The sequence below is a fragment of the Canis aureus genome, chromosome 26 (genome assembly GCF_053574225.1).
Source record: "Canis aureus isolate CA01 chromosome 26, VMU_Caureus_v.1.0, whole genome shotgun sequence".
Taxonomy (NCBI): Eukaryota; Metazoa; Chordata; class Mammalia; order Carnivora; family Canidae; genus Canis; species Canis aureus.
In genome coordinates, this window is record NC_135636.1 from 52080773 (window position 1) to 52108179 (window position 27407).

Sequence of the window (27407 nt, forward strand, 5' to 3'; positions counted from 1 at the left end):
TTTCCTGAATGACCTACAAGCTCAGGGTGGAGACGGGGGCGGCGGACACAGTAGGTAGTCCAGCAGTGCGTGCACGGGACGTGGGACAACAGGGACACCCGGCGCTCCCCGGACGTCCGAGGCAGGTGGAGCAGCGAGCACTGGGGACGATGGCCTGGCCGCATCCTCCTGGCGCCCAGACGTGGCCACCATCGTGCTCAGCTTCTTAGAAGAAGCAACGGTGGAAGGGAGACAAGACTGCCAGCTGGGGTTCTGAGCACCCTGGCCCCGAGTCCCTGCGACGGCACAGGCAGGGGCCCCGTCACCCCAAGCCGTTGGGACACCCAGGGCAGGTGCCCCTCATTGTTCATCCTGCAGGCGTGGGGCACCTCTGCCCCTTGTCCTCTGGGGACCCTCTGTGAAGGCCGAGGACTGAGACCACAAGGTCCCTCTGCTGGAATTCGGGCCCCAGGCACCAGCTCTGGCCGCGACTCCGGAGCTCAGCACCCGGGCTGCAGCCCCTACCCGCTGGGCGCCGGGGAGCCCGGAGAGGCCACAAGCATGGCTGGGGTCAAAGGGGAGCTCGGAGCTGGGCTGGGGCCCAAACCCCAGATGGGGCTCTCTTCCTCCCTCTCCCCACGATTCTGTGAATGTGACCTGGATGCCAGGCCCCTTGGCTCCTGACCCGGACACTTCCACTGGCCAGGACCAGGGGGCAGGGTTAAGTGATGAGCGGGGACCACCCGGGATCCCTGGCCCTCTGGACCCGCTCAGGACTGAGCGCCTGCTCCACACCAGGCCCGGGCTGAGCGGCGGGGAGCGGGGGAGGCGCTGCCCTGGGACCCACCCTGGGACCTGCCCTGGGACCTGCTTGACACCTGTCCCAGGACCTGTCCTGACACCTGTCCTCCCACCTGTCCTGCCACCTGCCCTGGGACCAGCCCTGACACCTGCCCTGGGACCCACCCTGGGACCCGCCCTGACACCTGCCCCGGGATCTGCCCCGAGGGCTGCCCTGAGGGCTCCCGGCAGCCAACCCAGGGCAGGAGGGCAGCAGGGCCCTGGGAGGACAGCTCAGCCAGGCGCTGGGATTCTCTCTCGGGCGTTGCCTGGCCCCCTCTGGCCCCCGATGCCCTCTCCGGGCGGAGGAGGCCCAGGGACCCCAGGCACTCGGCAGAAACAGGGGCTTCCATCCTGCCTTCGTCCTTGGAAGGGGTCCGAGCGGGGAGGGTACTGCTTTCAGCTCGTGTATGTCGTTAAACAGCTTTACAGAGACCTGAGTCACCCCCGTAACTCACCCACTGAAAGCCCAACTAGTGGGTTTTAGTCCATCCCGAGCCGTAGGACGCTCGCCGCGCCAGCTAGGGCGGCCTCATCGCGGCCAGGAACGCCCCCCCCCCGCCCCCCGCCACCGCCCAGCTCCCGGCCTGGCAACCGAATGCACTTTCCGTCCGCTGCCGGCTCAGGGCATTTGCTACAGGCGGGACGACACGGGGCCTGGTGTCCCCGCCCGCCGCGAGCACTGGTGCGTCCACGCTGGAGCCCGTGTCCTCGGGGCGAGTGGCAGCCCGCTGCGTGGGGGCACCCGTGTGTCGGTCGTATTATTTGAAGAAGAAACGCCGGTCCCGGCCTCTCCCCGCCACTCCCAGGCTGAAACAGTTTCCATCACTGCGACGTGGGAATCAGGATGGTGTCCTGCAGCGGGACCGGCCAAGAGCCACACTGAGGCGTTCTCGGGGGACACGGCCGCACACACGCAGCCCCACGCTCGCCGGTCCGGACAGCGGCTCCCACGCCGGTCCACATCCGCTGACCCCGGGCCGTGAGGTCCCAGGATGGGGTCTGCGAGCTCACCACCGTGACCACGGGGCCGGGCTGGCCAGGGAGGGGCGCCCCGGGGCTCAGAGCGTCAAGGGGTCAAACCGCGGGGGCAGGTTGGGGCCGGGCAGGAGAGGCCTCCCGGGGCGGAGGTGTCTGCCACCGCCTCACAGGGGACGGAGGGAGCAGGGAGCCCGGGGGGTGAGCTGTCACCTGGCACGGGACAGGGGACAGGGCTGTGGGCTGCCAATGAGGCCCTGGAGACCCTGCAGCAGGCAGGACGGCGAGGGCGGGCCGGCTCCACGATGGGCCTCGGTGCCACGGCGGGCAGCGCCTTCAAGCCGGAGGGAGCCCCTCCCTGGGGCCACCCCGTCTCAGCCCCTGCCCCCTCCCGGCTCTGCGGCGGCTGCACGGAGGACGGGAGGGAGGAGTCGGGGCAGAGGGAGCGCCAGGAGGCCCCTGGAGGACCCAGTGGCTCTCTGGGGTACTCCACAGCTCTCTGGGGCACCCCACGTCTCTCTGGGGGCCCCGCGGCTCTATGGGGGGCCCTTTGGCTCTCTGGGGACCCCACGGCTCTCTAGGGCACCCCGCAGATCTCTGGGGACCCCGCATTTCCAGCCACACTGGCCGGGGCTGGGGGCAGGGGGCCGGCTGCACGCAGCATGGGAGTGAGGACGCCTCCCTCCGGAGCGGGCAGGGCTCCTGGCTCCCGGGTCCCAAGCACCAAGACCTGGCCTTCCCCAGATTCCTGACGTGCTGTCTGGGGATGGTCACCCCTCGGGGGATGGCAGGCATCTGGGGCGTTACCCCGCTGCTTGGCGTGTGCGTGTGCATACGTGTGCCCGCAGGCCCTGTGCACGGCTGACCGTGCACACGTGCACACACACACTCCCCTCTAAAGCACTGTCCCTTGGATGGTCCCAGACCTGATCCTGGGGGGGCTTGCGGTGCAGGCTCTGGCACTTACAGGTGTTTCACCTTGAGCAAGTGATGTCGGCCGCGTGCCTCAGTCTCCCTTCTGCTCATGGGGCCCAGACGGAGACCCGCCCCCCGCGCGAGGCCAGGGTCTGGGGGAGCTCCGAGGACGCCCAGCCCCTCCGTGCTGGTCGCTGCAGGACCCCAGGGGCCCCTCCCTGCTCTGGTGGGAGCCGCCGGCCCCCGAGGCCTGGATTGGCGGGGCCTGAGCCGCCGTGACTCCGGGTGATGATTTCCTTGCGTTTCATGGGCAGCACATTAGAATCGCGAGCGTGACCGCGGACACCGGTCGTGCGTCCAACCTGCTGGGGCCGCAGCTGCGCTCGCAGCCCGTGCGTCCCGCTCTGCCTCATTCCGCACCATCAGTCCGGCACGCGGGCGGGCCCCAGGCTCGGGGGGCTTCCTGCAGGAGCGCCGTCCGCGGGGAGAGCCTCTCCATGGCCTGGGGGGGGGAACCGGCGGGCTGCCCGACCCTGCACCAGGACGGGAGCCTGGGTGGCCTGGGGGCGGCGGGAGGCCGTGAGGACCGCCAGGACGAGAAGCACAGGCAATCGGACGTGGGCTACGTTATGAACTCGGAGCACTTCCTAACCTGGTGCATCACTTAACCTTTCCGTGCCTCAGTCTCCCCACCTCTGAAATGGGCATGATGTGGCCCTAGGGGTTTGTCATGGTTTGTGAAGACGAGGGTCCCTGGGCGGGGACTAAATGCAGCGGACGTGTTTGCCAGGTGATTGGAATGGTCATCATCCTTGCTGGCAGGTAAGGACAGCAGGGTCACCAGCCGGGTCAGCCGGGCTCCCAGACAGACGTGAGGGAGGCTACGTGCGCGTGTGCGGACGTCCTGTGGCAGAGGCGGGGGGCGTTGGTGATCCGCCGGCCGGGAGGCATGGGCCCAGGAAGCCCGTGGGGAGATCCCGGTGGAGTCCAGCTCCCTGAGCCCGGGGCCACCCCCCAACCCCTCCCAGGAGTCACTCATTTGCTCAGGAGCAGTAAGAGCACTCAGGCCATCCCGCGCCTGGGAGTCACTGGGGGCCCTGCAGCCCCGTCTGGGGCCTAAAATGTGGTCAGGTCAGGGCTAGGAGGGGTCAGGTCGGGGCTGGGAGGGGGTCAGGTCGGGGCTGGGAGGGGGTCAGGTCGGGCCAGCAGGGGGTCAGGTCGGGGCTCACCGACCGGTGCAGGGAGGAACCGTCTCCATCTTGTCAACACAGGTGGAGGCCGGCGGGGGCCGGCGCAGGCCAGAAGCAGTAGGGACAGAAGCAGTAGGATGAGGTGGGTGGCAGGTGTGGGGGACCTGGCATTCTGTGCCCCTCGCCCACTAGCCAGGGCCCCTGGAGACGCCCCGGGGCAGCTCCGTTCCTGGGCCCTCCCCGCCCTGTGCTGCGGCTGCACATGGGGTCGCCGGGTCACCGTGTTTGGGTGTCAGGAGGCAGAGCAGGAACGCGGGGAGCCGCCAGCCTTCCCAATACCCTTGTCGCGCCCCACAGGTCAGGAGCACACGGGTCCCCGTAGGCACACGCACAGGTTTTCACGGGACAGGACAGTGAGCGTTTCGCCTCCTTTGGGTTTTCTTCCTCCAGGACGAGCCCGCGGCGCATCTCACACAACAGGTGAGTCGGTGCCCCAGCGGCCGGCAGCGGGTGAGCGCGGGGCAGGCACTGGGGTTTCAGGGGTGCCCCCCTCCCCTCTGTGGGACCCCGGGCACCAGGGTCCTTCTGACCACGCCCCCCTGCCTCGCCCCGCCCCCCGGCTGCCTCCCTGCCCCACAGGACAGGACACTGCACCCGGGGCTGTATGGACGAGGACGCAGGTAGAGACAGAGACCAGAGACAGGGATGCAGAGCGAACCCAGGGCTGCGCTAACACGTAGGGGCTTATGTGGAGCCTGCTCCGCCCCAAGGAAACCCCGCCCAGGGTGCGGAAGGGGGGTCCTCCAGGCTTCCTCCTCCAGGCCTCCCCCTCCCCTCCTCCACCCCCTCCCCTCTCCGTTCCCTCCTCCTTCTCCCCACCCGCCCCTCCTGCTCCCCCTCCTCCTTCTCTCCTCCTCCTCCCCACCTGCTTCTCCCTCCCCCCTCCCCTCTGCATCTCCTTCCATCCTCCTGTCCTCCTGTCTCCTTCTCCTCCCTCCTCCTCCCACTCCCCCCTCCTCTCCTCCCCCCCCCCTCATCCTCCCCCCCCCACCGGGCTGTGGTCGTAGGGCCATCAGTGGTCACCCGGGCTGTCCCCTTCTTGGCCTCCTCTCATCTCTGACCGCGGCTCCCCCACGAAGCGCCAAGAGCTCCTGGGTGGAGACAAGGCTGCGTGGCAGGTGGTGCCCCTCAGGGCGGGTGGGCTTCTGGTTCGAGAGCCCCCGGGGTGACCGCCCAGTGCTCCGGGCCACGTGTGCCCGTACAGCAGCGTCCGCGCTCGGGAGCAGAGCCGGCTCAGCGCTCCTGGCGAGAGTCCCGGGCTCAGGACAGGCGGCGGCTAAGCAGGTCCCAAGCACCAGCTGCAGGAGCCTCTTCTCTCCCCGCGGCCGAGGCGCAGCAGATGCCTCCTGTTCACCAGGGACCACAGCGGACTCTTCTGACGCCCCCGGGGTGACTGAATGTGGGGTTCACAGCCTCAGAAGAGGAAATCTCCGCTCTGCGGGGGGCAGAGGTGGGGACAGAGGTGGAGGTGCCGGTGCCAGGTGCACCCACCGTGGATGAGCAGGCCTGCGTCTGAGCCAGGCCACCTGGGAGGTGCAGAGCTGGCACAGGGACCTAGGAGGGGCCTGGCCCGAGGCACAGCCGTGGACGGGGGCGCCGCCGACTGAGGACGGCAGCCGGGAGCCTCCGGTGCTGCAAGCAGCAGTGCGAGGGGACGGGAGAAGGAACACCCGGGGCCTTGGGGTGCCAGGCCGGCAGAGGAGGGTCTTCATTTCCTGAGAATCCCAGTCCTTCCAATAAGCCAAATGAGCCACATCTCAGCACGAGAAATCTGGAGCGTCAGGTTCATGGCGGCTCCTCGAACTCCCTTCCCGCGGAGGCCCTTCCCTGGCCCTGCCTCTAGCAGAGCGCCGCGCCGTCCAGCCCAGGCGGTGGCCCCGCTCCCCCAGGCGAGGACCCAGCCTGCTCACCAACCTGGCCGAGCCCTGGCTCTCTGAGCCTTCAGCCTGTCCCTCCCCGAACCGTAGACCGGTGGGACCCCGCCTCCAGGGGGGCGTCGGGGGGCAGCGGGGACACGCACGGCAGGGCCTTCCTTTTCTGTGCCTCTTTCGCTTCATTGCAGGAGGGTTTGTGGAGAAGCCAGAGGAGGGCAGACGCCATCCTGGGCCAGGACGGCAGCCCCGCAGACGGACAGACAGACGGCAAGGCTCAGGGCGTGGGACATGCTGTAGGGACCCCGGCCCCCCAGCAGGGCCGTGAGCTGGACTCCCCAGCTCAGCACTCACCGTCCGGAGGCATCTGCACCCCACACCCTTTCCTCCTCTGGGGCCGAGTCCAAACACTTCCTGGTGGTCTTGGACACCCGGGACTTTCCAGGTGGAAAGACTCAGAGGTTGATGAAGGGGAATGGACATCGCCCGGCTCAGGGACCCTGTCGTTCCAAGCAGAGGTGACCTGCAGCATCAGTGCCCCAACACCTGTGTCCTTCAGCCTGCGCTCGCTGGTCAGGTGACAGGTGAGCCGGGGAAGAGGGTGGAGCTGAAGGAAGCCTCCCTGGTGAGGGGCTCAGGTGACATGTCCTTTGTCACACCGCGTGTCCCAGTGGCGATGAGTCCCGTCATGGTAGAGGGAGAGCTGCTGCGGCCCGAGTCACCTGCCGCAGGTGCAGAGCAGGTGTGTGACTCAGGAATGCAGGTGTCCTGGCCCCACTCCCTGCCCAGCACCGCTGCCTGGTGTCCTCCCCCCACACACCCTGCAGTGACCCCTGCCGCACGAGTGGGGGGGACCCAGCAGCAGCGCAGCTCCCCGGGTGCCCCAGTAGTGGTCAGTTCCCGCCACGGCCCTCAGAGGCCTCAGGTCCGCACGAGGCACACGGAGCTCAGGACGGGCTGTCACCTGCTTGGCTCCCGGGCCACCTGCTGGAAAGCCCGGAATGGACCCCAGGCCGCCGCCCCTCTGCCCCTCCTCTGCCCGGGCAGCGAGAGCCCCAATAGGAAGGAAGGGCGAGGGCACCCCAGGTCACCTCGTCCCTCGCTCCACATCTGCGCCGGGGACCCACTGCTCACCCCACAGACAGGGACTGGGGAGGCAGCTCGCTGACTCGTTCTGAAGCAGTGGACCGGAGCCACCCAGTGGTTCCCAGCCCAGCGACAGCAGGAGCAGGTCCCGGGCTGGGGAGGCCGTTGGAGAAGCGCTTTCCTGCAGCCCAGACCTCGTTGTGTCATCCTCATGGACGAGCCGCCCAGAACGGCGCCGTGAACCCCGATCACCACCCCCCCACCCCCCACCCCCGCCTCCACGATTTCCAACACACAAAATCCCACTTTGTCCACTTAGCAGCTCGACCTCTGGCCTCAAATTCCTTTTTTTTTTACACATTATGCCGAGGTCAGAAGTCCCTCTGCGATGCCCCGGTGGGTTAGGAAGGGGGTGGACCGCGGCCTCGGCGAGTGCCCTGCGCTTCCTCGGGGGGCTCCGCAGCAGAGCAGACCCCGGCGCTGCCTGGCTCCAGGGGAGGATGGAGCGGGGGAGGTTGGTGCCCCACGGGTCCGGGCGGGGGGGACCCCAACCTGGGCCGCTCGGGGCGCCCAGAGAGGGACGCGCAGGGCGCAGGCTCTGGCTCACTCAGACAGAAATAGCACGAAGGCCCCAGCGTTCTGTTTTCTCAAAAACATGTTTTTCTTGAGTAACTTGGCTGTGCAGGCAAATCACTGCGAGCCGGTGGCGTGCCGCCACGAAGCCGATCATTAGCTGTCACAGGAAGAAGCAAATTATCTCCACCCCGTTCCCCGCAGACTGAAGCGTCTCAGCGGCAAACGTCTTCGTCTCTAAGCCTTGAGATTTCCAGAGAAGACAAGCGTCGGTCGGGCGTGACGCCGCCGGGCGCGTGAAACCAGGCACCTGTGGCGGCAGCGTCTCTGCCACGACCCCTGCTTCACGCATGAAGGACTCAGGAACCCGGCGGCACGAGGGCCCCGAGCCACGTCTCAAGGGCCCACGGGCACAATGGTGGGCTGCAGGTGTCAAACCAGCTTGAGGAGGAGACGCTGGGCGGGAGCTGCTGGGCCCCGGGCCCCGGTGCGAGCCCCGTCACCAGGCCTCCTTCCGTCCCAGTCCCGCGTGCAACCAGCTCAGCAGCCAGCGGGCGGCCGCTGGGGAGGCACCTGCTCTTCCCAACAGGTGGGACGGGTTCTGAGCGTCCACCTTCTGCCCCCGGGGCAGGGGAGGGCGGGCCAGCCCTCCCGAGGCCACACCAGGGGCCCTGAGACCCCAAGACCTCCGTGACCCAGCACAAGGGGCAGGGCTGGAGCAGGGGGCACCCGGGTCGGACAAGCAAAACCCCCAGGTGTCCCCTCCGGGGTCGGGGCCAGCTGTCCATGGCACAGCCGCGCCGTCCGCCTGTCCTGAGGCCTGACGAGGAGCAGCGACTGCCCAGCCAGAGGACCAGCCTGCCACACAAGTGTGGTATTTGGGAAAAGATGACAGAAGCCAGACTCTGAGACTGGGAGCCGTGAAGGATGTCACCAGCAAGAGTATTTGCTTGGTGACACCTAGCAGGCTCGGCCCTTTTAAAAAGAAAGATGGGGGGATCCCTGGGGGGCTCAGCGGTTGAGCGTCTGCCTTCGGCCCAGGGCGTGACCCCGGGGTCCTGAGATCGAGTCCCACATCGGGCTCCCCCATGGAGCCTGCTTCTCCCTCTGCCTGTGTCTCTGCCTCTCTCTGTGTCTCTCATGAATAAATAAATAAAATCTTTTAAAAATAAATAAATAAATAGATGATAAATAAATAAAAGCTGGATTAGCCACCGTGTCCCTTGGCCATCACGCTCACGCATGGGTGTCTGTGGAAGGGATGGTCCCCGGCGGTGTGTGCGGCAGGGAGCGGAGGCTGGCGAGGGCCACACGGGCGGAGCGTCCCTCCAAGTCGGGCTGTCGCAGTGTGAGGATGGGGACGCAGCGTGGGCCTGCACGTGCGCGTGGTCGGTACATTCACCCTCTCGGCAGCGATCGCGCGGGGCGTGCGGGACGGCAGCGTGCTGTAAGTGCTCATTTACACTGGAAACGTCTCCTGGCGCGTGCTGACGCTGCTCTTCTCCCCCAGTGATGATATTTTTAAAAACCAGATTGCAGAGCCGTGCTGGCGCGCTCGCGACAAACACGTCTTTTGAGCGGAAAACAAGCGGCCGGCCCTGCAAGCGCGGACAGCACCTCACGGGGTTGCAGCAGCGGGGGCCCGGCCCTGCTCTGCGGAGCCCTCGGTCCGGACCCCGAGGATGGGGTCCAGGCCCCAGGGGAGCTCCCCGTGCCCCCCACCGCCAGGCTGCCTTCCCAGCGCCCTCAGAGATGCCCTCGAGCAGGGGCAACAGTGACCGTGTGTCACCACTGCCCTGCGTGGAGCCCGGGGTGAGGCGCTGGCTTCCTGGGCCTGTGTTCGCTGACGCCGACGGAGAAGGGACGGCCCCCCACACCGGGGCCTTGGTGAGGGGGGGCCCAGGCGCACAGGGCCCGAATGATGCGCAGCCAAGGGCTGCAGGCCCAGGAAAGCCCTAGACCCTGCGCTGGGCGCTGGCGGCTCGTCCGCCTCCCCTTCCACCCTGCGGCCCATCCCCCGCCGCAGAGTCGCCTTAAAATCCTGCAGCTCTTGACGTTGGTTCACGCCGACGAAACAGGGGCTCCTCTGCAAGCCCGTCACCCTGTGAGCAGGGCGCCCCCCGTGCCGCCGAGGGAGGCCACCGGGCAGCACAGCCGGTGCCAGCAAGGGGCCGGCCACAATCTGTGGCTCCGACTTGGCGTCATCGCAGGGGGTGCGGCGGGAGCCAGGCTGCCAGCGGGCGTGGGGCGCAGCCCCCCCAGTGTGAAAGCCTGGGTGCTGGCGCTCTGGGCGCGGGGCCCGCGGGGACGGCTCTCGAAGGCCTGGGCCAAACCCCGCGTCTAGCCCCTGGAACTGATGAGGACGCAGGCACACGGCCAAGGGGACCTTGCAGACGTGACAGAGGGAGGGCCCTCGTCCCAGATCCGGGGTGGCCGTCTTGCCAAGGAGCCCTTGATGGCAGGACAAACGTGCCCTACCGTCGGGAAGTGGCAGGAGCAGGCGCCAGGAGACAGACGGTGCGGCCACTGGCTCGGGGCCGCGGGGGACCCGGGAGGACTCCAGGCGCTGGGGCGGCTCCTGACCGCCAGCCGGGACCCACTCTGCAGCCCCGCAGCCACGGGGACCCGGAGAGCCAGGACACCTCCCCAGAGCCCCCCTCAGGGGCCTGCGGGCTGACCTCTGGCCGTGCTCGCTGCCGGGCACCCTGGAGGCGGGGGAGGCCCGCCTTCCTGTCGGGACCTGTGGTCCAGGGGGCGCAAACACGTGGCAGCGATGACAGGGCTCCTGTGCTGAGGGGTCTCCTGGCACCCAGGTGGGGAGGGGAGAGTCAGCAGGGGTCACCTGGGCACGTGGGCCCTCGCACACGGCGCCCTCGGGGCTTCTGCCCCAGGGGCTGACCCCAAGCTGCCTGCACTGGTTCCGCCCTGCTGGCTCCAGACCTGTCCCAATGCCCACGACTCAGTTTCCCCTTGAGGGGACCGGTCCCCTCAGTTCCCCTCCCAGATCCCCAAGCATCCTCATCCTTCAGGAGGTGGAGAAATGATGAATGTGTCTTATAAGTTCGTGGATAGCTGTCTTGGGGCACTTTGGGGAGGTGGGGTCCCAGGGAAGTGGGGTCCAAGAAAGGTGGAGTCCCAGGGAGGTGTGGGGTCCCAGGGAGGTGTGGGTCCCAGGAAGGTGTGGGTCCCAGGAAGGTGGGGTCCCAGGGAGGTGTGGGTCCCAGGGAGGTGGGGTCCTGGGAGGGAGGTTCCCAGGGAAGGGGGTTCCAGCACCTTCCCTTTGCATCTGGGCATCTCCCCCGTAGCTTCCAGCCCAGGGTCCCATGGCCTTGAACACACCCCAGGCCGTAGAAGCCGGAAGAGGACCTAACTGGGCTGGGCGCCTCTCTGCACACCCGCTGGCCAGATCACACCCAGACACACCTGCCTGCGGGGCAGGACTCATTGTGTTGACAGGGGAGATGCAGGGTGGAGGGAAGAGGGACACGGGGACGCCTGCTGACGCCCCTCGGCTGGGCCCCAGCGGCCACGGCTCTCCAGGTCCCAGGCCTGCCGTGGGGGCCGCAGCAGAACCCACCGGACTCCTGGCCGGCCGCTGCACCTCTGTGGGACCCCCTCCTCCATCCAGGCTCCCGAGGTCACTTCCCTCAGCCCCCGGGCGACCAGCCACAGTGTTTCGAGTGGGCGTGGCCTTGCTCGGCCCCGGAGCTCCACGGCATCATGACAATAGAGCCTCCGGTTCGGGTTTTATTTTTGGAACTTGTATGAAGTCACTAGAAGATGAGAGACATTTCTTCTATTTAAATATTTCTAAGCAACTAGAACTCCTGATTACAGACAAAGGGAGCGTGCTTCGGATCCGCAGAGAAAGAGCTGGAACCGCCAGCATCATGTTTATGCAAACCCCAACTCCTCGCCAAGGGGGAGAGAAGTCAGAAAGGCGGGGACAGAGGCGCAGGGCGCACCTGCCCCAGGGCCACCTGCCTGGGCGCAGCCTGGGGCGGGAGGGGCGGGCGGTCCCCCACCCTGCTGTCCTGCGGCCAGCGCTCCGAGCCGACAGCTCCCGGTCCCCTTTCTCCTGATAACAAATGGAAGCCTCGTGGGAGCCCGACGGGACCGTTTCGGCTTCAAACCGCCTGTTCTGTTCAGAAGCGCGCCTGGGAAATTCAACCACAAATTGGTAAATTTATAACAGGCATAAGCGCTCAGGCTCCCGGGGTGCGAGCGACGACAGACTGCTGGTCCCGCACGGGAGCAGATGGGCTCGGCCGTCCTTCTGTGGGAGACGCGCTGGGGGGGGGGGACGCGTTTTGCACAAGAGCAAAGTAGGGACCCTCCTCCCTGCAGGACCGGACGCGGGGGGGTCACCGTCACTCCCAAGCCTGGTCCAGAGACGCGGCTGCGCGGCCTCCACGGCAGCTCGGACAAGCGCCCCTACGCCCCTGCCCGACACGAAGCCGAAGCCAAGCCTCCTAGGAAACTTCCAGGGAACCGGGCTGCCTTGAGCGTGTCTCGGAAGTTGGATCTAATTTCTCCTTGGGAGACGATCTGATGCCGGCCCTTGCGTCCCAGACCCCAGCTTCCCTGCGAGGCTCACGCTGGGGGGCTCCACAGGCCCCCGGCCTTCTCTGGGAGGGCCGGAGCTGTCCCGGGTGGTTAGGGTCACGGAGGAGGAGGCGCCGGCCTCTGCGGGGGGGATGAGGGTCCCAGGGTGCAGTGTTCCACGAGGCCCAGAGGGAACAAACCCCACCTTGTGCGCCCCCAGCCCCGGCGCCTGGAGCTGAGCCCCCGCGGCCTCTCTCCTCTCCCCTCACCCCAGTCCACCCTGTGCCCACCCAGTCCCATCAGCCCTCCTCCCCTCGCACCCCACACCCTCCCCCTGCAAACACCTCTGCACGTAAGGCTCCTACAGTTTGCTGGGAGCTGCAGGGAGTGGCCCCAAGTCCCTGGGTGCTGGCAGTGGACCCACGGATGGGGGATGCAGCGGGAGCGCTAGGGACAGGGCCTCCAGGCAATGGAAACCCACTCTTCATCCGTGTTTATCCACAGAGATCCAAGGATGAGGGGCCCCGGAACTGGGAGGAGCCCTTCAGTGAAGGCGTCTCCCGTGGCTCTACTGCACCCTCGACGGAGAAGCTGCAGCCCAATCAAGATTCTGCGCAGCAGCTCCCAGGAAGGGGTGATGCAGGACGCACGCGGCCCCTGCGGGGGCTCCTCTCCCTCCCCACGCGGGCACGGCTCTGTCTGAGGAGCGCACACCCAGCCCGGGGGCCCAGCGCAGAGGAAGGAGGCGGGCTTGCCGCTGAGGACCCTCCAAGGCCTGGGCGCCCAACATTCTGCGCCTGAACACACACGCACACACGTGTGTCTCGTGAAGGGCAGGTGGTGCAGCAGGACAGGAGAGACGAGGACGAGCCGGCAGCCCTCCGCGGGCCCGGCGCTGGACCTCTGGGGTCTGCCGACAGCCCCCACGGGAGCGGAAGGAGGCTCTGCAGCCCCTCTGGCCGGTCACACTCACACTTCGCTTACACTTGCACATGTGTTGCTCTATTTTTAAGATTTTCCTTGGAATGCTGTACATTCGGAAACGTGTGTAATTTCCATGCCGTGGATGAGAAAATCCACAGCTAAGACTCTGCACGTATATGCATATTACATTTCCTCAAATTACATTTCCACATTAGCGCTACTCCCCCTGCCCCCAGCCTTGCAGGAAACATCAATTCTGTCCTGATAAGGGTACGGCTGTTCACTTATTATTATTTTTAATTTAGGAAGAGGTCTCTTCCTGGCAAGGATCGCCCTGCAGCCGATAGGCCCAGAGGGAAGGCAGGGCCCTCCGGTGCAGAGGGGAGCCCACGGCCCGGCCCGCGCCAGGGACTGAATTCCTGCAGCCAGGAAAGGGGTCGTCTTCACAACCGTGATCTTCTTTTCTGGGGGGAGTAAATGCCCCTACTCCTCCCACAGCCACAGGGCCGGGGCAGTGTGGGGCCCTGCCCTCAGTGCCTACGGGACTTACGGGACGGGCCAGCGGCATCTGGAGCGTGGGGTCAGGGTGACAGGCCCCGAGGCTCACGCTGCAGGGCTCCGCTCCCCTGAAGCCAGCCAGGTGCCAGGCTTCGGCGTGTGAGTGTGGGGGCCGGGCACCCGCCAAGGGCACGGCCCGGTCACCCGGAGACACAGCTGCACCCAGGATCCGCCCTCCCCTCACCTCGCCGACGCGTACTGGGAAGGGTCTCAGCTGTTTAGGAAGTGCTCACGTCAGGGGAAGTCAGAGGGAGAAAGGGCCTCCGTGCCGTGGGGCTCCCCATACACGGGACAGGGGCTCCGAGCCGGCCCCCAGGGAGCCCCCACCGGGGCCTGCGCCCGCCTCGTGCACCTTCCGAGTGACATTTCCTCCATGGTGTGAAGCAAATGCCTTGTCCAATATTTGAGCTAAGTTGACTTTTATGATTTGTTAAGCTCCTAGGCTGGCTCGGAAAGAAATCTCGAAAAGAAGGCCAGCTTAGCGGAAAGGTCAGGGCTTGCAAACCAAACAGTGAGCTTAAGCAGCTGGACCACAGTGCGTTTCCACCGGCAGCGTCCCGAGGGGCTTCAGCTACTGGCCGGCAAAGAGCCTCCCCGCCGGAGGCCCCTGAGAGCGGTGAGCAGACGTCCCCCCTGCCCCGTGTCACCTGTGAGCCCAGATGGCAGTGAGCCCCCGAGGCTCCGACACGGTCTGGCACCATCACTTCCTTGGGTGACCGGCACACTCAGGTCCCCGTCCCAGGAGCCGCTGACTTTGTTGGCAGGCTTCCCTCCCAGAGAGCAAGCTGGTCTGACCCGCTGGGGGTTCACGCCACTTTTGTTGGCCTGGGCCCTTCACCCTCACACCCTCTGAAGCCACTGCACAGTCCTGTCACCAATGCCTGTCACAGGGCACCGACTACGTGCCAGCCCCGCCGGCATCAGAAGCAGCCCTGGCCCCAGGGCCCATCCGTCCTGGCATCAGGCCCGTTTTACAGATGACGAGCCCAGGCACAGAGCAGCTCAGGCGGTTGCCCAAAGCCGAGGGCAGGACCAGGACCAAGCCGTGCGGGATGCTTGTGTTGCCTTTGAAGGCTGAATTTTTAAGCGCACATTTTTATGCACTAGGATCCCCTGATGAGAACATCAGGTTTCTGCGGAACAGGCAGGCCCAAAGCCACTTGAAAAGAGGAATAAATACAGACCCACTCCAGCTGCGGACGGTGAACAGGTCTGGGCCGGGGCGGGGGGGTGGGGGGGCACTGGCGAGCTTCTCAGCCTCACCTTCCTCAGCCCCCACCACCCCAGCCTGCAGGTACAACCGGCCAGGTCCACACAGGGCAAGGCTGGGACCCCTGGGGCCGCGGGCTCTGGGGTGACTTGTGATCCAACCCATGTGGTGATAAGACGGGTGGGGTGCCCACCCATGCCCACCCATGCCCACGGGGGGATGAGCCTCCCTGGGGTGCCAGGGATAGGAGCCCGCAGCTCTCTGCCTCCCCTCGTCCAGCACTCCAGGCCGGGGCATGGCCCAGAGGGAAGGGCAATAGGCCAGCTCTGCAGCACCCCAGCCACCCCAAGGGGCCTCGGTGCCCTGTCCCCCCTCCCCGGCACCTCCCTCACCCCCCCTGGGGGAGCGGGCCAGCTCCCTTCCTCGGATGGGCGGGGGGGCGGGGGCGCGTGAGAAGTTGGGACCACGGGGAATGAAGGGCGCGCTCCGGGGAGGCTGCGGGGACAGAGCCGACATCCCCGCCCCCGGGCGGCCCTGCGCGGGGCTGGGCGGGGACACGGGCTGGGGCCGCCTCCGCCTCCGCCGCCACCGCCCCCCGCGCTGGGCGCGCCGCGCCGCCGCCAGCCGAGTGGAGGCGCGGAGCCCGGGAGGGCGCGGGCGCGGCGGGAGGTGTGGGCGCGGGGCGCGGGGCGCGGGGGGCGCAGGGGCGAGTGACCGAGGCTGCCGGGCGCCAGCGTGCGCCCCTCTCCGCGCCCGGACCCAGGTGTGCAGCCGGAGCGGGGGAGCCGGTGCAGCGGAGCGCGGGGAGCCGGGCGGGCGGGAGCGGGGAGCCGGGGCCTCGAGCGCCCGGGGAGCGCGGCCAGGGCTGGACGGGGCGCCCGCTCGCCGTCCCGGGGCCTCCCCGCGGGCTCCCCCTGCTCGGCCCCCGCCGGAGCAGCGCCCACCATGCGCCTCAACGGCTCGGCTCCCGGGCCCCGGGGCGCTGCTCCGGGCGCCAAGCCCTTCCCGCTGCCGCCCTCGGGGCTGGAGGCGGCGCTGCTGGTCCCGGGCCTGGGCCTCGGCAACGGCTCCGGCAACGAGTCGGAGCGGCCGCGAGCGGCGCCCAGCAGCGACCTGGACGTGAACACGGACATCTACTCCAAGGTGGCGGTGACCGCCGTGTACCTGGCGCTCTTCGTGGTGGGCACGGTGGGCAACTCGGTGACGGCGTTCACGCTGGGCCGCAAGAAGTCGCTGCAGAACCTGCAGAGCACCGTGCACTACCACCTGGGCAGCCTGGCGCTGTCCGACCTGCTCATCCTGCTGCTGGCCATGCCCGTGGAGCTCTACAACTTCATCTGGGTGCACCACCCCTGGGCCTTCGGGGACGCCGTGTGCCGCGGCTACTACTTCCTGCGCGACGCCTGCACCTACGCCACCGCCCTCAACGTGGCCAGCCTGAGCGTCGAGCGCTACCTGGCCATCTGCCACCCCTTCAGGGCCAAGACCCTCATGTCTCGCAGCCGCACCAAGAAGTTCATCAGCGTCATCTGGCTCACCTCGGGCCTGCTGGCCGTGCCCATGCCCTTCACCATGGGCCAGCAGAACCGCAGCGCCGACGGCCATCACCCCGGCGGCCTGGTGTGCACGCCCGTCGTGGGCACCGCCACCATCAAGGTGGTCATCCAGGTGAGCAGCGCGTCGCGGGGGGGAGGGCGGGCAAGGGCAGGGGCCGGCAGGCACTCCCTCAAGGCGCGTCCAGCTTCTCTGCCCCTCAGCTGACAAGACTCCCCAGGCTGCGCACCCTCTGGGACAGGGAGCGGGGTCACCAGGAAATGTGACTCCTGGGCAGCTGGGAAGGGGCGGGGGGGAGGGGGCCGGGTGCTGGGGGCAGCCCCACCCCCTCTGCCCTCCTTTCACTGCGGACCTGCCAGCTCTCGGCCCCCATCGCATCCCCTCCTTCTACCTCAGGAGGCTGGGCTGTCAGGTCAGTGACGGCTCTGACGCTCCACAGATGGGCCTCGGCTGTCCCCAAAGTCCCCGAGAGCTAAGGCGGCCACTTTCATCGCTTCCCAAAGGCTTCGTGGCCCCGGAGGCTACGTGCATCCCCCCATGTGGCCCCCACACCGCCCCCGTGCCTCCTGGCTGTCCTGCTCCTGCTCACACTTGGGAGGGGGAGCCGAGCCCGATGCCCCCTGCGCCGGTTCCTGGGTTAAGCCCCAGAAGTCCTGGCTGTGAGCCAGGTGATGGCAGCCCTGACCTCAGGGGGGAGAGGATTCAGGAGAAAGCACGTGGAAGCACTCGCGTGCTTCCTGGCACGTCTTGGTGGTGATGACAAAGTTGCTTTTGCTGGGAAGGTCTTACGTATTTGGGCGTGGTGGCAGGTGGGGAGCTGCGTGGGGGGCAACACCGGGGCCCAGTGGCCAGCAGCCCCCGAGGGCCTCAGCGAGGTGCTGCGGGAGCCTGGGGGGAGCCCCCCCAGGAGAGCGGCTGGGATGAGGCGTCCCGACAGGCAGGGGAGTCGGCCCTGGAGAGAAGGCCTCTCGGTCAGGGAGCACTTGGCAAGGGCCCTGAGTGGGAGGAGGTCTGGGCAGAAATGCCACTTGGGGTGGCATCATGGCCCTGGGACCGGGCAGCCATGGAGGTGCAGCGTGGCCTGAGGATGGAGGGTCTGGGTGGGGCCTGCAGGTGCTCAGCGGAGCCAGAGGAGGGGGCCAGGGTGCCCCCCGCCCCGTCCCCACCTGGCTGTCCTTGGACGCCTACAGCAGGGCCCGTGCTGGAAGTAGGACGGTGTGCTGGGGCGGGAGCTGGCGTCTGCCCCTCATCCCCTGGGCTGCGGCTGACCCTCCACAAGCCACCACCGAGTGCCCCCCACAACGCCTGTGCTGAGAACCTGTGGCTGCGGGGTCCCCTGCGTGCAGAGCACCCCCACCCCAGCCACATGCAGCAGGGAGGTTAGTAGAGCCCGGCTGCCTGTCTGCAATGTGGTCTCTGCACTGGAGGCAACGCACATGGGGCCGCGGGCCATGAACAGTGGGAAGTTGCCTGCTGCGGCTTCAGGGGCCCCGCGCCCCCCCCCAACCGCTCCTCTCTGGCCGGCTGTGCCCAGGGGCCTAGCAGCACGCCTCCTGCCTTCAAAGGGCTCACGTGGCCGGTTTGGGTCAGCAGATGAGGCCCGTAGCACTCGCTGCCCACCCGGGAGACGCCCCCACCCAGGCCCCAACCCTCTGGCTCCCAGGGCTCGGCCAGGAGCTGGTGGGTTGGAATCCTCATCGACAAGCCACAGCAGAGCAAGCGCAGCCCCCGAAACATCCCCTCTGTGGGTCCTGTGCGATCAGACGCCTAAGTGGCACCACTTCACCTCCCAAAGGGTCATTCCTCGGACTCCCTGTGCTCAGAGGCTGCGACAGCCACGCATGCAGGGTGCGTCCTGGTCGTTCCCCCATTTGCCAGATGTCTGCTGAGGTCGACTGCAGACAGGCCCCCCTTCTGCGCCACAGACATAGTGCCGCCCGGGCATTGACTCGGTGCTCGCTGGCTTCCTGGCGCCCTTGGAGACTGGCCTGGCTTCCCCTGAAGGCCCGAACCACGTGCGTGGAAGGCTCGCACCAGGCTCCCTTCCCTCCGTGCTGACCGCTGCGGGGGCAGGGGGGCCTCACCACCATCCCCGCTCCCTTCTGCACGCCCCGGGAGAGGTGCCCCGGGTTCGCGTACCCCACCTGGCCTTCCAGGCCACTGGGCAGGTCAAGGCGAACATCCACTGTTTTTAAGCAGTGACTCCTGACGGGGGTGGGGGGTGCCTGTCTGTGTGTGCCCCTCTCCCCGACCGTGCTGCAAGTGGGGAGGTGTTGGCCGATCAAACAGCCCCCCTTTCCAAAGCAGAAAAGCCTGCATGTCTCCCAGGAGGCGGCCGGCCCTCCCCGTCCACAGGAGCCCATCCCCGGGCACTTGTGCTCAGAAATCATATTTAGAAATGAGAGGATTTGGGATCAGATTTCTGAGCAACTTTGAATAGTCATTCCTGAATTCAGCCGGGCATTTTCTGAGCGTGCAGCCTGGAGCTGGGCTGAGCGGAGCTGCTTGGGAGGGCAGCTGGAGCAGAGGCCCCCGGGCCTGGGCCCCACGTGGACAGGCGGCCGGGAGGAGGTGCCCACAGAGCCCGGGAGGGAACGGGATTCAGTCTCCCTCAGACTGTTGACGGCAGTGAAGACTTCCAGAATGGAAGGCTCGTGTGTGCCAGGCCATCGAGGGGTCTTCCCACTAGACCGTCGCCCTGAGAAATAGCCCTGCCTCCACCACGTACCCGGAACGCGTCTCCCTGGGTGCGGGGCGGTCCCCACGGAGGCCCTGCCCACGTGGAGCAGCTGTGCGGCTCCTGTCCGGTCCCCTGCAGTCCTGCCCGCTGCCCTGCTCTGACCTCAGGCACCACGTCCGTCCTGTGCCCCGGCCGCTCTGTTGCTGGCTTCAGGTGGGGCAGGGCCACGTCCTTCCCTCCCGCGAACGTGTGCGAGTCCTCACTGAGTACGCGGGCGGTCCAGAGGGCCGAGGGGACCAGTGACCAGCGGTGGCAGAGGCCTGGGGCTTCGAGCGTCTGGCTCAGCTCTGACTCTGCCAGAGGCTCGTCCAGCCTTGTGATGCTGGTGACCCCCAGCCCTGACCCAGGGCTCAGTGAGGGTCCAGCTGCCCCCCAGGGCGGTTGCTCACCTGCTCGCCGGCTCTGGCGCAGTTGCGGCCTCAGCGCCTAGGCACGTGCTGCTCCTGTGCCTGTTCTCATTTCCCCAGTTAAAGAGGGAGGGCCGGGGGGGTGCTGACCCCCCAGTCCAGGGTTCTAAAGCTTGGGGGACTGTGCCCATAGTCGTGCAAACACCTGTAACGCACACACAGAAACACACATACACGTGTGAACATGGAGTGTACATGCGTGCACATAGATACGTGTGCATGCACACAGACACGTACACACAGGTTGTGCACACATACGTGCACACACACACACTTGTGCATGACCGCATTCCCACGCAGCATCCTGTCCGCGTTGCAGGGTGGGATCTGGGGTTTGGACGCGTGCAGCGGGCAGGGGAGGGAAGCTCAGCGCCCAGACTTCTCTAACAGGTGTCCTGAGCATTGACACCCAGGATCAGGGTCGCCCCGGCCCTCGGTGCTGAGGGACAACGCGGGCAGGGGCCCAGGGCCCACGCTCGTCCTCACCTGGTGCCCCGTGGTGGCTTTGCCCTGGCAAACGGCAGGGCTTCTCCTCTGCCGAGACATGGTTCTGCTGTTTTGGCAGTAAATTTAGTTTTTGTGATGCTCAGACCAGTGGTAAAGTATTTGCACGCCGGGTGCAGGTGTGCTCCGTGAGCAGGGACGGAGGGAACGTGGGCGCCTCCCGGGGCAGGACGGCCCCTCCGCGGCCCAGCGGTGCCCAGGCGAGGGCGGGGAGCGGGAGCAGAGTCAGGGACCGCATCGCGGTGGCAGCCTCGCCCCCCAGCGAAGGGCAAGGCCTGGGCGGCCTGCGCCAGCACTGCCGTGTTGCTGTTTTCATGCCCCGTGCACCTCCCGTGGCCCCCGGGCTGGAGGACCCGCTCCTGGGGGCTCCCTGCTTCTGTCACCTGCTCAGATGGAAGCGCTTCCGCAGGGCAGGAGCTGGGCCCCACAGCCACCTGCCCCGGCCCTCACCTGATGCGACTCCACGGAGCAAGAGGCCGCAGGACCTCTCTCCACTGAGGCGAAGAAAACTGTTCCAGGAAAGTCAGACCATGAGTCGTGTTCTCAGGATCTGCATCCTGCGGCACCTCGATTCTCCGCTCCTCCCCCAGCCCGTGAGCCCCCGTGACGCCGGCACCTGTGGGAGAGGTTAGCGAGCCACGGGGTCCCCAGGAAGGTGGCTGCGCGGCGCACGGACGCTCCTTCGGGTCCCCCAGGCTCTGGTTCAGGGACGGTGTGACATCGGTGCGCAGTCCCGACAGGGGAGCCGGCGGGGAAGGGGCCGCATGCCCCACAGGAGACCGAGGCCCAGCACCCGCCGCTTCCCGCCAGGGGCCCGCACCCGAGGGGACATCGCGCTGAGGTGGCTGCTGAGCCCGCGTCACTCCGGGGCCCGTCAGCCGGGGACGGGGAGGCTGCGTCACACCCTGACAGTCGTGCGCGCGTTGGGGAAACCCAGGAGCTGTGCTGGGGGTGACCTAGCGAACGTGGGTCTGTGAGAGGCGCACATGAAGCGCTCTGTGGCCCGGCCCGGCCCATGAAGGCTCTGGGGGCGCCCGGTCCTCCGGAGGCTCCCTGCCCCGAGGGGCCAGCGGGGTCCCCCAGGCGGCGCTCTCCCCGCCACGTGGCACCCGGGAGCACGGGGAGGGCCTGCCGGCGCCCAGACACAACCCGGTGCTGAGCTCGCCCGGCTCCTCCCCAGCAGCACCTGCCGTTTGCTTGGCTGCTGCCCGCAGACGTGCAGCCACCCGGAGGCCCTGCGCCCGGCCCGGGCTCTTCAGGTCCCACCAGGAAACCGAGGCCCCGGGAGGGAGCCAGACCCGGCACCCGGCACCCGGCCTCCGCCCGCGGGGTGACGGCACACGCGACGGCAGCGGGGTGCTCCACCAATCCCCGGGCCGGGGCGGGGACCCGGGGGCGGCCCGGAGCTTCCCTACGGCTCGGGGGGCAGCTTGGGGCTCCGCAGCCCGGTGGCCTCACCGCTGGGCGGCCGCAGGACCCCGGCCGAGCAGCGAGACTCTGGGCCTCGTTCCTTTGCCTGCCGACTCCGGGCTCAGACCTAATACACGCGAGATGCCTGCCACGGCTCCGGGCGGCGGCCGGTGAGGGCGCTGGGATGCAGCCGCCTCTGGGGGGGCCGGGCCGTCGGATGCGTGGGCTCCCCTCCCGGGGCGGCGAGCTGTTTCTGTCACCCAAGGGCATCCACACTCTAGGGGTGCACACAGCAGGGCCCTGCAGGAAACCCTTTACTTTAACATTTACACTTAGTGAAAATCACTTTTCCTTTGTTTACTTCTGAGTTTTGGCAAGTGCACAGGCCCGCGGAACCACCTCCCCAGGGGCTGGAGGCCAGTCCCGTCGCCCCGGAGCTTTGTCTCATGCTGTTGCTTTGGGGCCCGCCGCGCCCCACCCCACCCTGGAGCCCAGGATCTGTTCTCCGGGCCTTGCACCTTCCCCAAAATGTCACATAAACGGGGCCTCTGGGGTGTCCCCCCATGAGTCTGGCTTCTTTCACGGACTCTGGCACTGGTGGCTCATCCAGGCTGTTGCCTGCATCAATAGGGTCTTCCTGTGTCGGGGGAGGATTCCATGGTTTATTTATCCATTTGGCAGGTGGAGGACGTTTGGGCAGTTTCCAGTTCGGAGCAATTATAAATAAAGCTGCTACTAATATTCGGGTATAGGATTTTGTGTGAACACGCGTTTTCATTTCCCCCAAGCAGACACTTAGGAGCTGGATTACCGGGTCATGCAGGACATGTGTTCAACCTACTAGGGAATTGCCAAGCCTTTCCAAAGCGGATGTGCCGTACGGAGTGTCCACAGCCACGTGGGAGGAGGACTCGGGGCTCCGCATCCTTGCTGGCAGCTGCGATAGGGTTTTTTTTCTTTTTTAAATTTTATTTATTTATGAGAGACACAGAGAGAGGCAGAGACACAGGCGGAGGGAGAAGCAGGCTCCATGCAGGGAGCCCAACATGGGATTCGATCCGGGGACCCCGGGGTCACGCCCTGAGCCCGGCAGACACTCACCCACCGAGCCACCCAGGTGCCCGGCACCTGCAACAGTTGTAGGTTTGGGTTTTATTTTCATTTAGCCACCCAGGGGGTGTGCAGTGGGGTCTTGCTGTGGCTTGATTTGCGTTTCCCTAACGACAGGTGATGTGGAGCGTCTGTCCGTGTGCCGTGGGCACCTGTGCTCCTTCTCTGCCGAACTGTCCGGCCAGGAGCTTGCCCAGGTGTTAAATGGACTTGTTTTCTTGTTGTTGCATTTCGAGAGTTTTAAAAATACATTCTGCATTCAAGTACTTTGTCCAGACATGTGATTTGCAGACATCTTCTCCCCTTCAGCGGCTTATCTTTGCGTTTTCCTAACACTGCACGTCCCCAAGGAAGCAGCTATGGTTCTGATTGGGTCCAACTTACCAGACATTTTAACGGATCATGCTTTTGGTGTTGTGTCTAGGAATTCACAAAGATCTTTCCTGCTGTTGTCTATCGTCTTTATAGTTTCATATTTAGGTCTGTGATCTGTTTTGAATTCATTTTTCTATAGGGTAAGATATGGGTGCCTTTTTTTTTTCTTTTTTTCTTTTTTTTTTCTTTTTTACATATACGAATCCACGTGGGCAGTATCGGTCATGAAAAGATGATCTTTTCTGCACTGGAGTTTTTTGGGCACCTTAGTCAAAAGCCGCCTGACCTCCTGTGTGGGGCCCCGCCCAGGCCCCGCTCCATCTGTGTGTCTGTCCTGCCCCTGCCCCCACAGGCCTCCAGCACCGCAGCTCCACAGGACGCGTTCCAAGCAGCCTGCGTCCTCCAGCTGTGCTCCTTTCCAAAACTGCTCTGCTACTTTTGTCCCTTGGCCTTCTACGTAAATTTTAGTCCCCACAAGAAAAGCATGCAAGGGTTTTGATTTAGAGGCGGTCAGTGTGTCAAGCCGTGCTGGGGAGACACGGCATCCTGACCCCGAGACATCCAGTCCCCGAGTACAATGATCCCCCCGCCAAGTTAGGTCCCCTTTGCTGTCCTTGGAGCCGGCTTCCCACATACAGATCCTGACGTAGTTTCTTAGATCTATGCCTAAGCAGTCATGTTTTGGGAATTATTTTTCTATTTCCAGTTTTCCATGGCTAGCGTAGAGAAGTGCGATTGGGCTTCGTGTGGTGACGTCCTGTCTTGCAACCGTGAAGAGCACACTTATTAATTCTACAAATTATTTTGTGGGTTCCCCGGGATTTTCTGCATAGACAGTCGCGTTTTCTGCGAATAGAGGAAGTTTTATGTCATCCTTTCCAATCTGTACACCTCTGATTTCCTTTCATTGCCCTATTGCTCTGGCCCGTGACTTCCAGTAGGATATGGAATTGGAGCGGAAGAGAAAACTTCCTGGCCTTCTTCCCCATCTTAGAGGGGAAGTCTTTCCACTTTACAATCAAGGATGAGGTTTTTTGTTCAAGGTTTGAGTAGATGCCCTTTATTGGATTAAGAAATCATGAATGGATGTTGGATTTTGTCCAGTGCTTTCTCTGCATCTATTGATTGGTATGGTTATGTGGTTTTTCTTCCCTAGTTAATATAGTGAATTACATTGATTACATTTTTATTGCAGTAAAATACATATAACATAAAATTCACCATCTTAGCCACCGCTAAGTGGACAGCTCAGTGGCCCGAGGCATGTTCTCGGTGCTGGGTGACCATCCCCACCACCCGTGTCCAGCAGCCTTTCACCTCCCAATGGGAACTCTGTCCCCAGGAAGCAGCTGGTCCCCGGCCACCACTCCCCCTGCCCCGGAGACCACCGCTCTGCCTTCTGTCTCCGTGGATTTGACGACTCCTGGGACCTTGTGTCAGTGGAAAATGTTGACTGGTGTTCAATGTCGGACCAGCCTCACGTGTCTGGTCTGGGCTCCTTTTTATATATTGCTGGATTTGGTTTCATATTTTGTTGAGAACTTTTGTGTCCATGGTCATGAGAGATGTCGGTCTGTGGCTTTACTCTCTTGTGCATCCTTGTCTGGCGCCAGTATCAGGGTCGCGCTGGCCTCATGGAGTGATCTGGGAAGTACTCGCTCCCTCCTGTTTCCTGGAAGTGATTATGTGGACCTGGGAGTCTGTCTTCTTGAAAGGTTGAGTAGAGTCCCCTAGTGAGTCCATTGGCCAGGGGTTTTGTTGGAAGGTTCCAGCCATGGGTTCAGTTCCCTTCATGGGCATGGAGAGATCCCAGGGTTGTGTTTCTGCCTGAGCAGGTTTGGGCAACTTGTGACTTTCAAGGAATTGGTCTATTTTCACATTTGGGGGCGAGGAGTTTGTGGCATTCCTGTCGCCCTGATGCTTCCTGCAGGTGCCAGGACCCCCCCTGCTCTCACGTTCCTGGTGACCGTGCACCCTCTTTCCCCTGGTCTATTCTGCTGGGAGTTTATTGATATTATTATGCTTTTTTGAATAACCAGCTTTCGGTTTCATGAATTTTTTCTGTTGTCTCCCTGGTTTCTTTTTCTTTTTCTTTTTTTAAAGATCTTTAATTTATTTACTAGAGATGCAGAGAGAGAGAAAGAGAAGCAGGTTCCATGCTGGGAGCCTGACATGAGACTCGATCCCGGGTCTCCAGGATCAAACCCTGGGCTGAAGGCAGTGCTACACCGCTGAGCCACCGGGTCTGCCCCGGTGCTGCCCTGCTTTCATTTTTATTTACTTATGCCCCGATCTTCATCTCCTTTCCATGCTTCTTTTGGATTTAATTTGTTCACAGTCCCCTAGATTTCTTCAAGGTGGAAGCTTAGATTATTGACTCCGGGCCTTTACCCATCTGTAGTTTAAACATCAAATGCTCTGACTCCCCTCCTAAATGCTTGCTTTAGTAGGATCTTAAAACTGTGGAAACATATTCTAATTTGATTCAAGATATTTTATTTCTCCTGAGACTCCCACTAGTGTTTGGACTGTTTAGAGTCGTGTTGTTTAGTTTCCAAATGTTTTTTTTTTTTTTTTTTTTTTTTTTTTTTTTTTTTTTATTTTTTTTTTTTAATTTATTTATGATAGGCACACAGTGAGAGAGAGAGAGGCAGAGACACAGGCAGAGGGAGAAGCAGGCTCCATGCACCGGGAGCCCGATGTGGGATTCGATCCCGGGTCTCCAGGATCGCGCCCTGGGCCAAAGGCAGGCGCTAAACCGCTGCGCCACCCAGGGATCCCTAGTTTCCAAATGTTGACAACATTTGTCATGATTTGTAATTCCGTGTGCTTAGAGAACACACTTGCATGATTTCAGTTCCCTGGAGCTGTTCACATCTGTCCGGCGGTGAAGAGGCGTGACCTGTGCCAGTGAGTGACGTGTGCACAGAACACACACTGGCTCTGGTGGGTGTCTCTCCCTCTGAGGGTCAGTTGGGTGGATAACATGGTGTCATTTAGTTCAAAGCTTCCATTGGTTCTTTCAATGTAGTTTCTTCTCATCTTGCAAGAACTTGTATCTTTCCATTGATTTCAAGAGTGTTGCCTTTACCTCAAGGATCATGGTTCTTGCACCTGCTCCAGGGTCCTCATCTCAAGTCCCACCATATACGCCTTCCTGAGGGAGGTCCGTATATTGTCTTTCCTGTGAGTATTAGTCACGTTTTCCTGGTTCTTTCCATATCAAGTGGATTCTGGGTACTTTCTGAACACTTTGAATATGGCTGTGTTGTTTAGAACCCCCTGGAGAATGTTGATGTTTTTAGTGGATTCTTTTCTTTGGGCAGAGAGCCCAGGTAGAGCCAGTCGGCCTCCCTGGTGGTGGTGGCTCTGTCAGTGCTATCTGCAGAGCCCGTGCACACACCACGCAGGGTTTCGTTGGGAGGTGGCTTATGGTGTGGTGCACCTTTCTGGTCCTTCCTTTACGCTGCTTCTTTAGGTGTGTTCCATGCACGTGCAGGTCAAGGGTAAGCTCAGGATCTGTGTCAATTCGTGCACAGAAATTGGGGATCCCCTTGCCAGCTGTCTCATGGCTGAGATTTCCTCCCACACCCACCAGTTTCCAGAGACTCTTCTCTTAGTCCTCTGACTGGAAAGCCAGAGCACTCCATTTTATTTCCTCGCCCGACTTTCTTGGGCACACCCATCTGTATTTGTTCTTGTAACGGCTATTCTGGGGCTGTAAGCATGCATCCTTAAGTGATCAAAGTCTGGTAAGAATTCACGTTGTGCCCATTCACGCCTGACACTTCTCACTTCTCATTGCTCACCTGGAGGGCTGCTTTAATTAAATAATTAAATTAATTTTTTTAAATTAATTTAAATTTAATTTAATTTAATTTAATTAATGTCTGTTAAAAGGTGAATTTATTGTAAAATTCAGTAACTCTCCCTTGACGTATTTAACAGGTCACATTTTCCTGTTTCTTTGCATATCTAATAATTTTTTATTTATGCTGAACGTAGTAGATGGTGCATTGAAGAGCCTCTGTGTTCTGTTACCTTCCTTTCAAGAGTGTCGACTCTTGCTGGGGTGGGTCTTCCGGTTACAGACTGATCACCCTGGTTTACAGCTCGTCTGTGCAGCTTAACCAAAAGCCCAAGCCCCTCTGACTCAAGTCCCAATGTCCCCTGTGGATTGGGGGGTTTCTTTCAAGGCTCAGTTAGGCTTAGTTTAGGGCACAATGCTCATTCCTCAGGTGTGGACCTCCTGGCATCCGAGCAGAACACTCGGGGTGTTAATGAGGCCTCTGCCCTCCAGCACTGCCGGGATGCCAGGATGCCAGCCACCTCCCACAAGGCTGTCAACATTTCAACCTGTGAACCCAGCCCAGCCAGCCCAGAGCCACGAAGAGCCCCTCACAGGCTTCTGAGAACCCACCCGCCCAGGAAGGCCTCTCTTTTCAGTGACTTCTCTGCAGATTCAGACTGCCCTGCAGCCCCAGGGCTCTTGCTGAGCTCTGTGTCCTCTGCTGGAATAGCCATGCTGGGTCCAGACCTCAGCTCCTAATGTTACAATCAGGAAAATGTCCCCAAGGA

At 63.5% G+C, this 27407-nt stretch overlaps 1 protein-coding gene across 1 annotated transcript in view; it reads left to right on the forward strand.

The window, feature by feature from the left end:
* Window positions 1-15427: 15427 nt before the first annotated feature.
* The window catches only part of NTSR1 (neurotensin receptor 1), a 38277-nt gene continuing 26297 nt past the window's right edge, over window positions 15428-27407 (forward strand). The window contains exon 1 of the mRNA XM_077873845.1: window positions 15428-16397. Coding sequence (XP_077729971.1) covers window positions 15675-16397 — 723 coding nt within the window. The 5' untranslated portion in view covers window positions 15428-15674. The remainder of the gene's footprint in view (window positions 16398-27407) is intronic.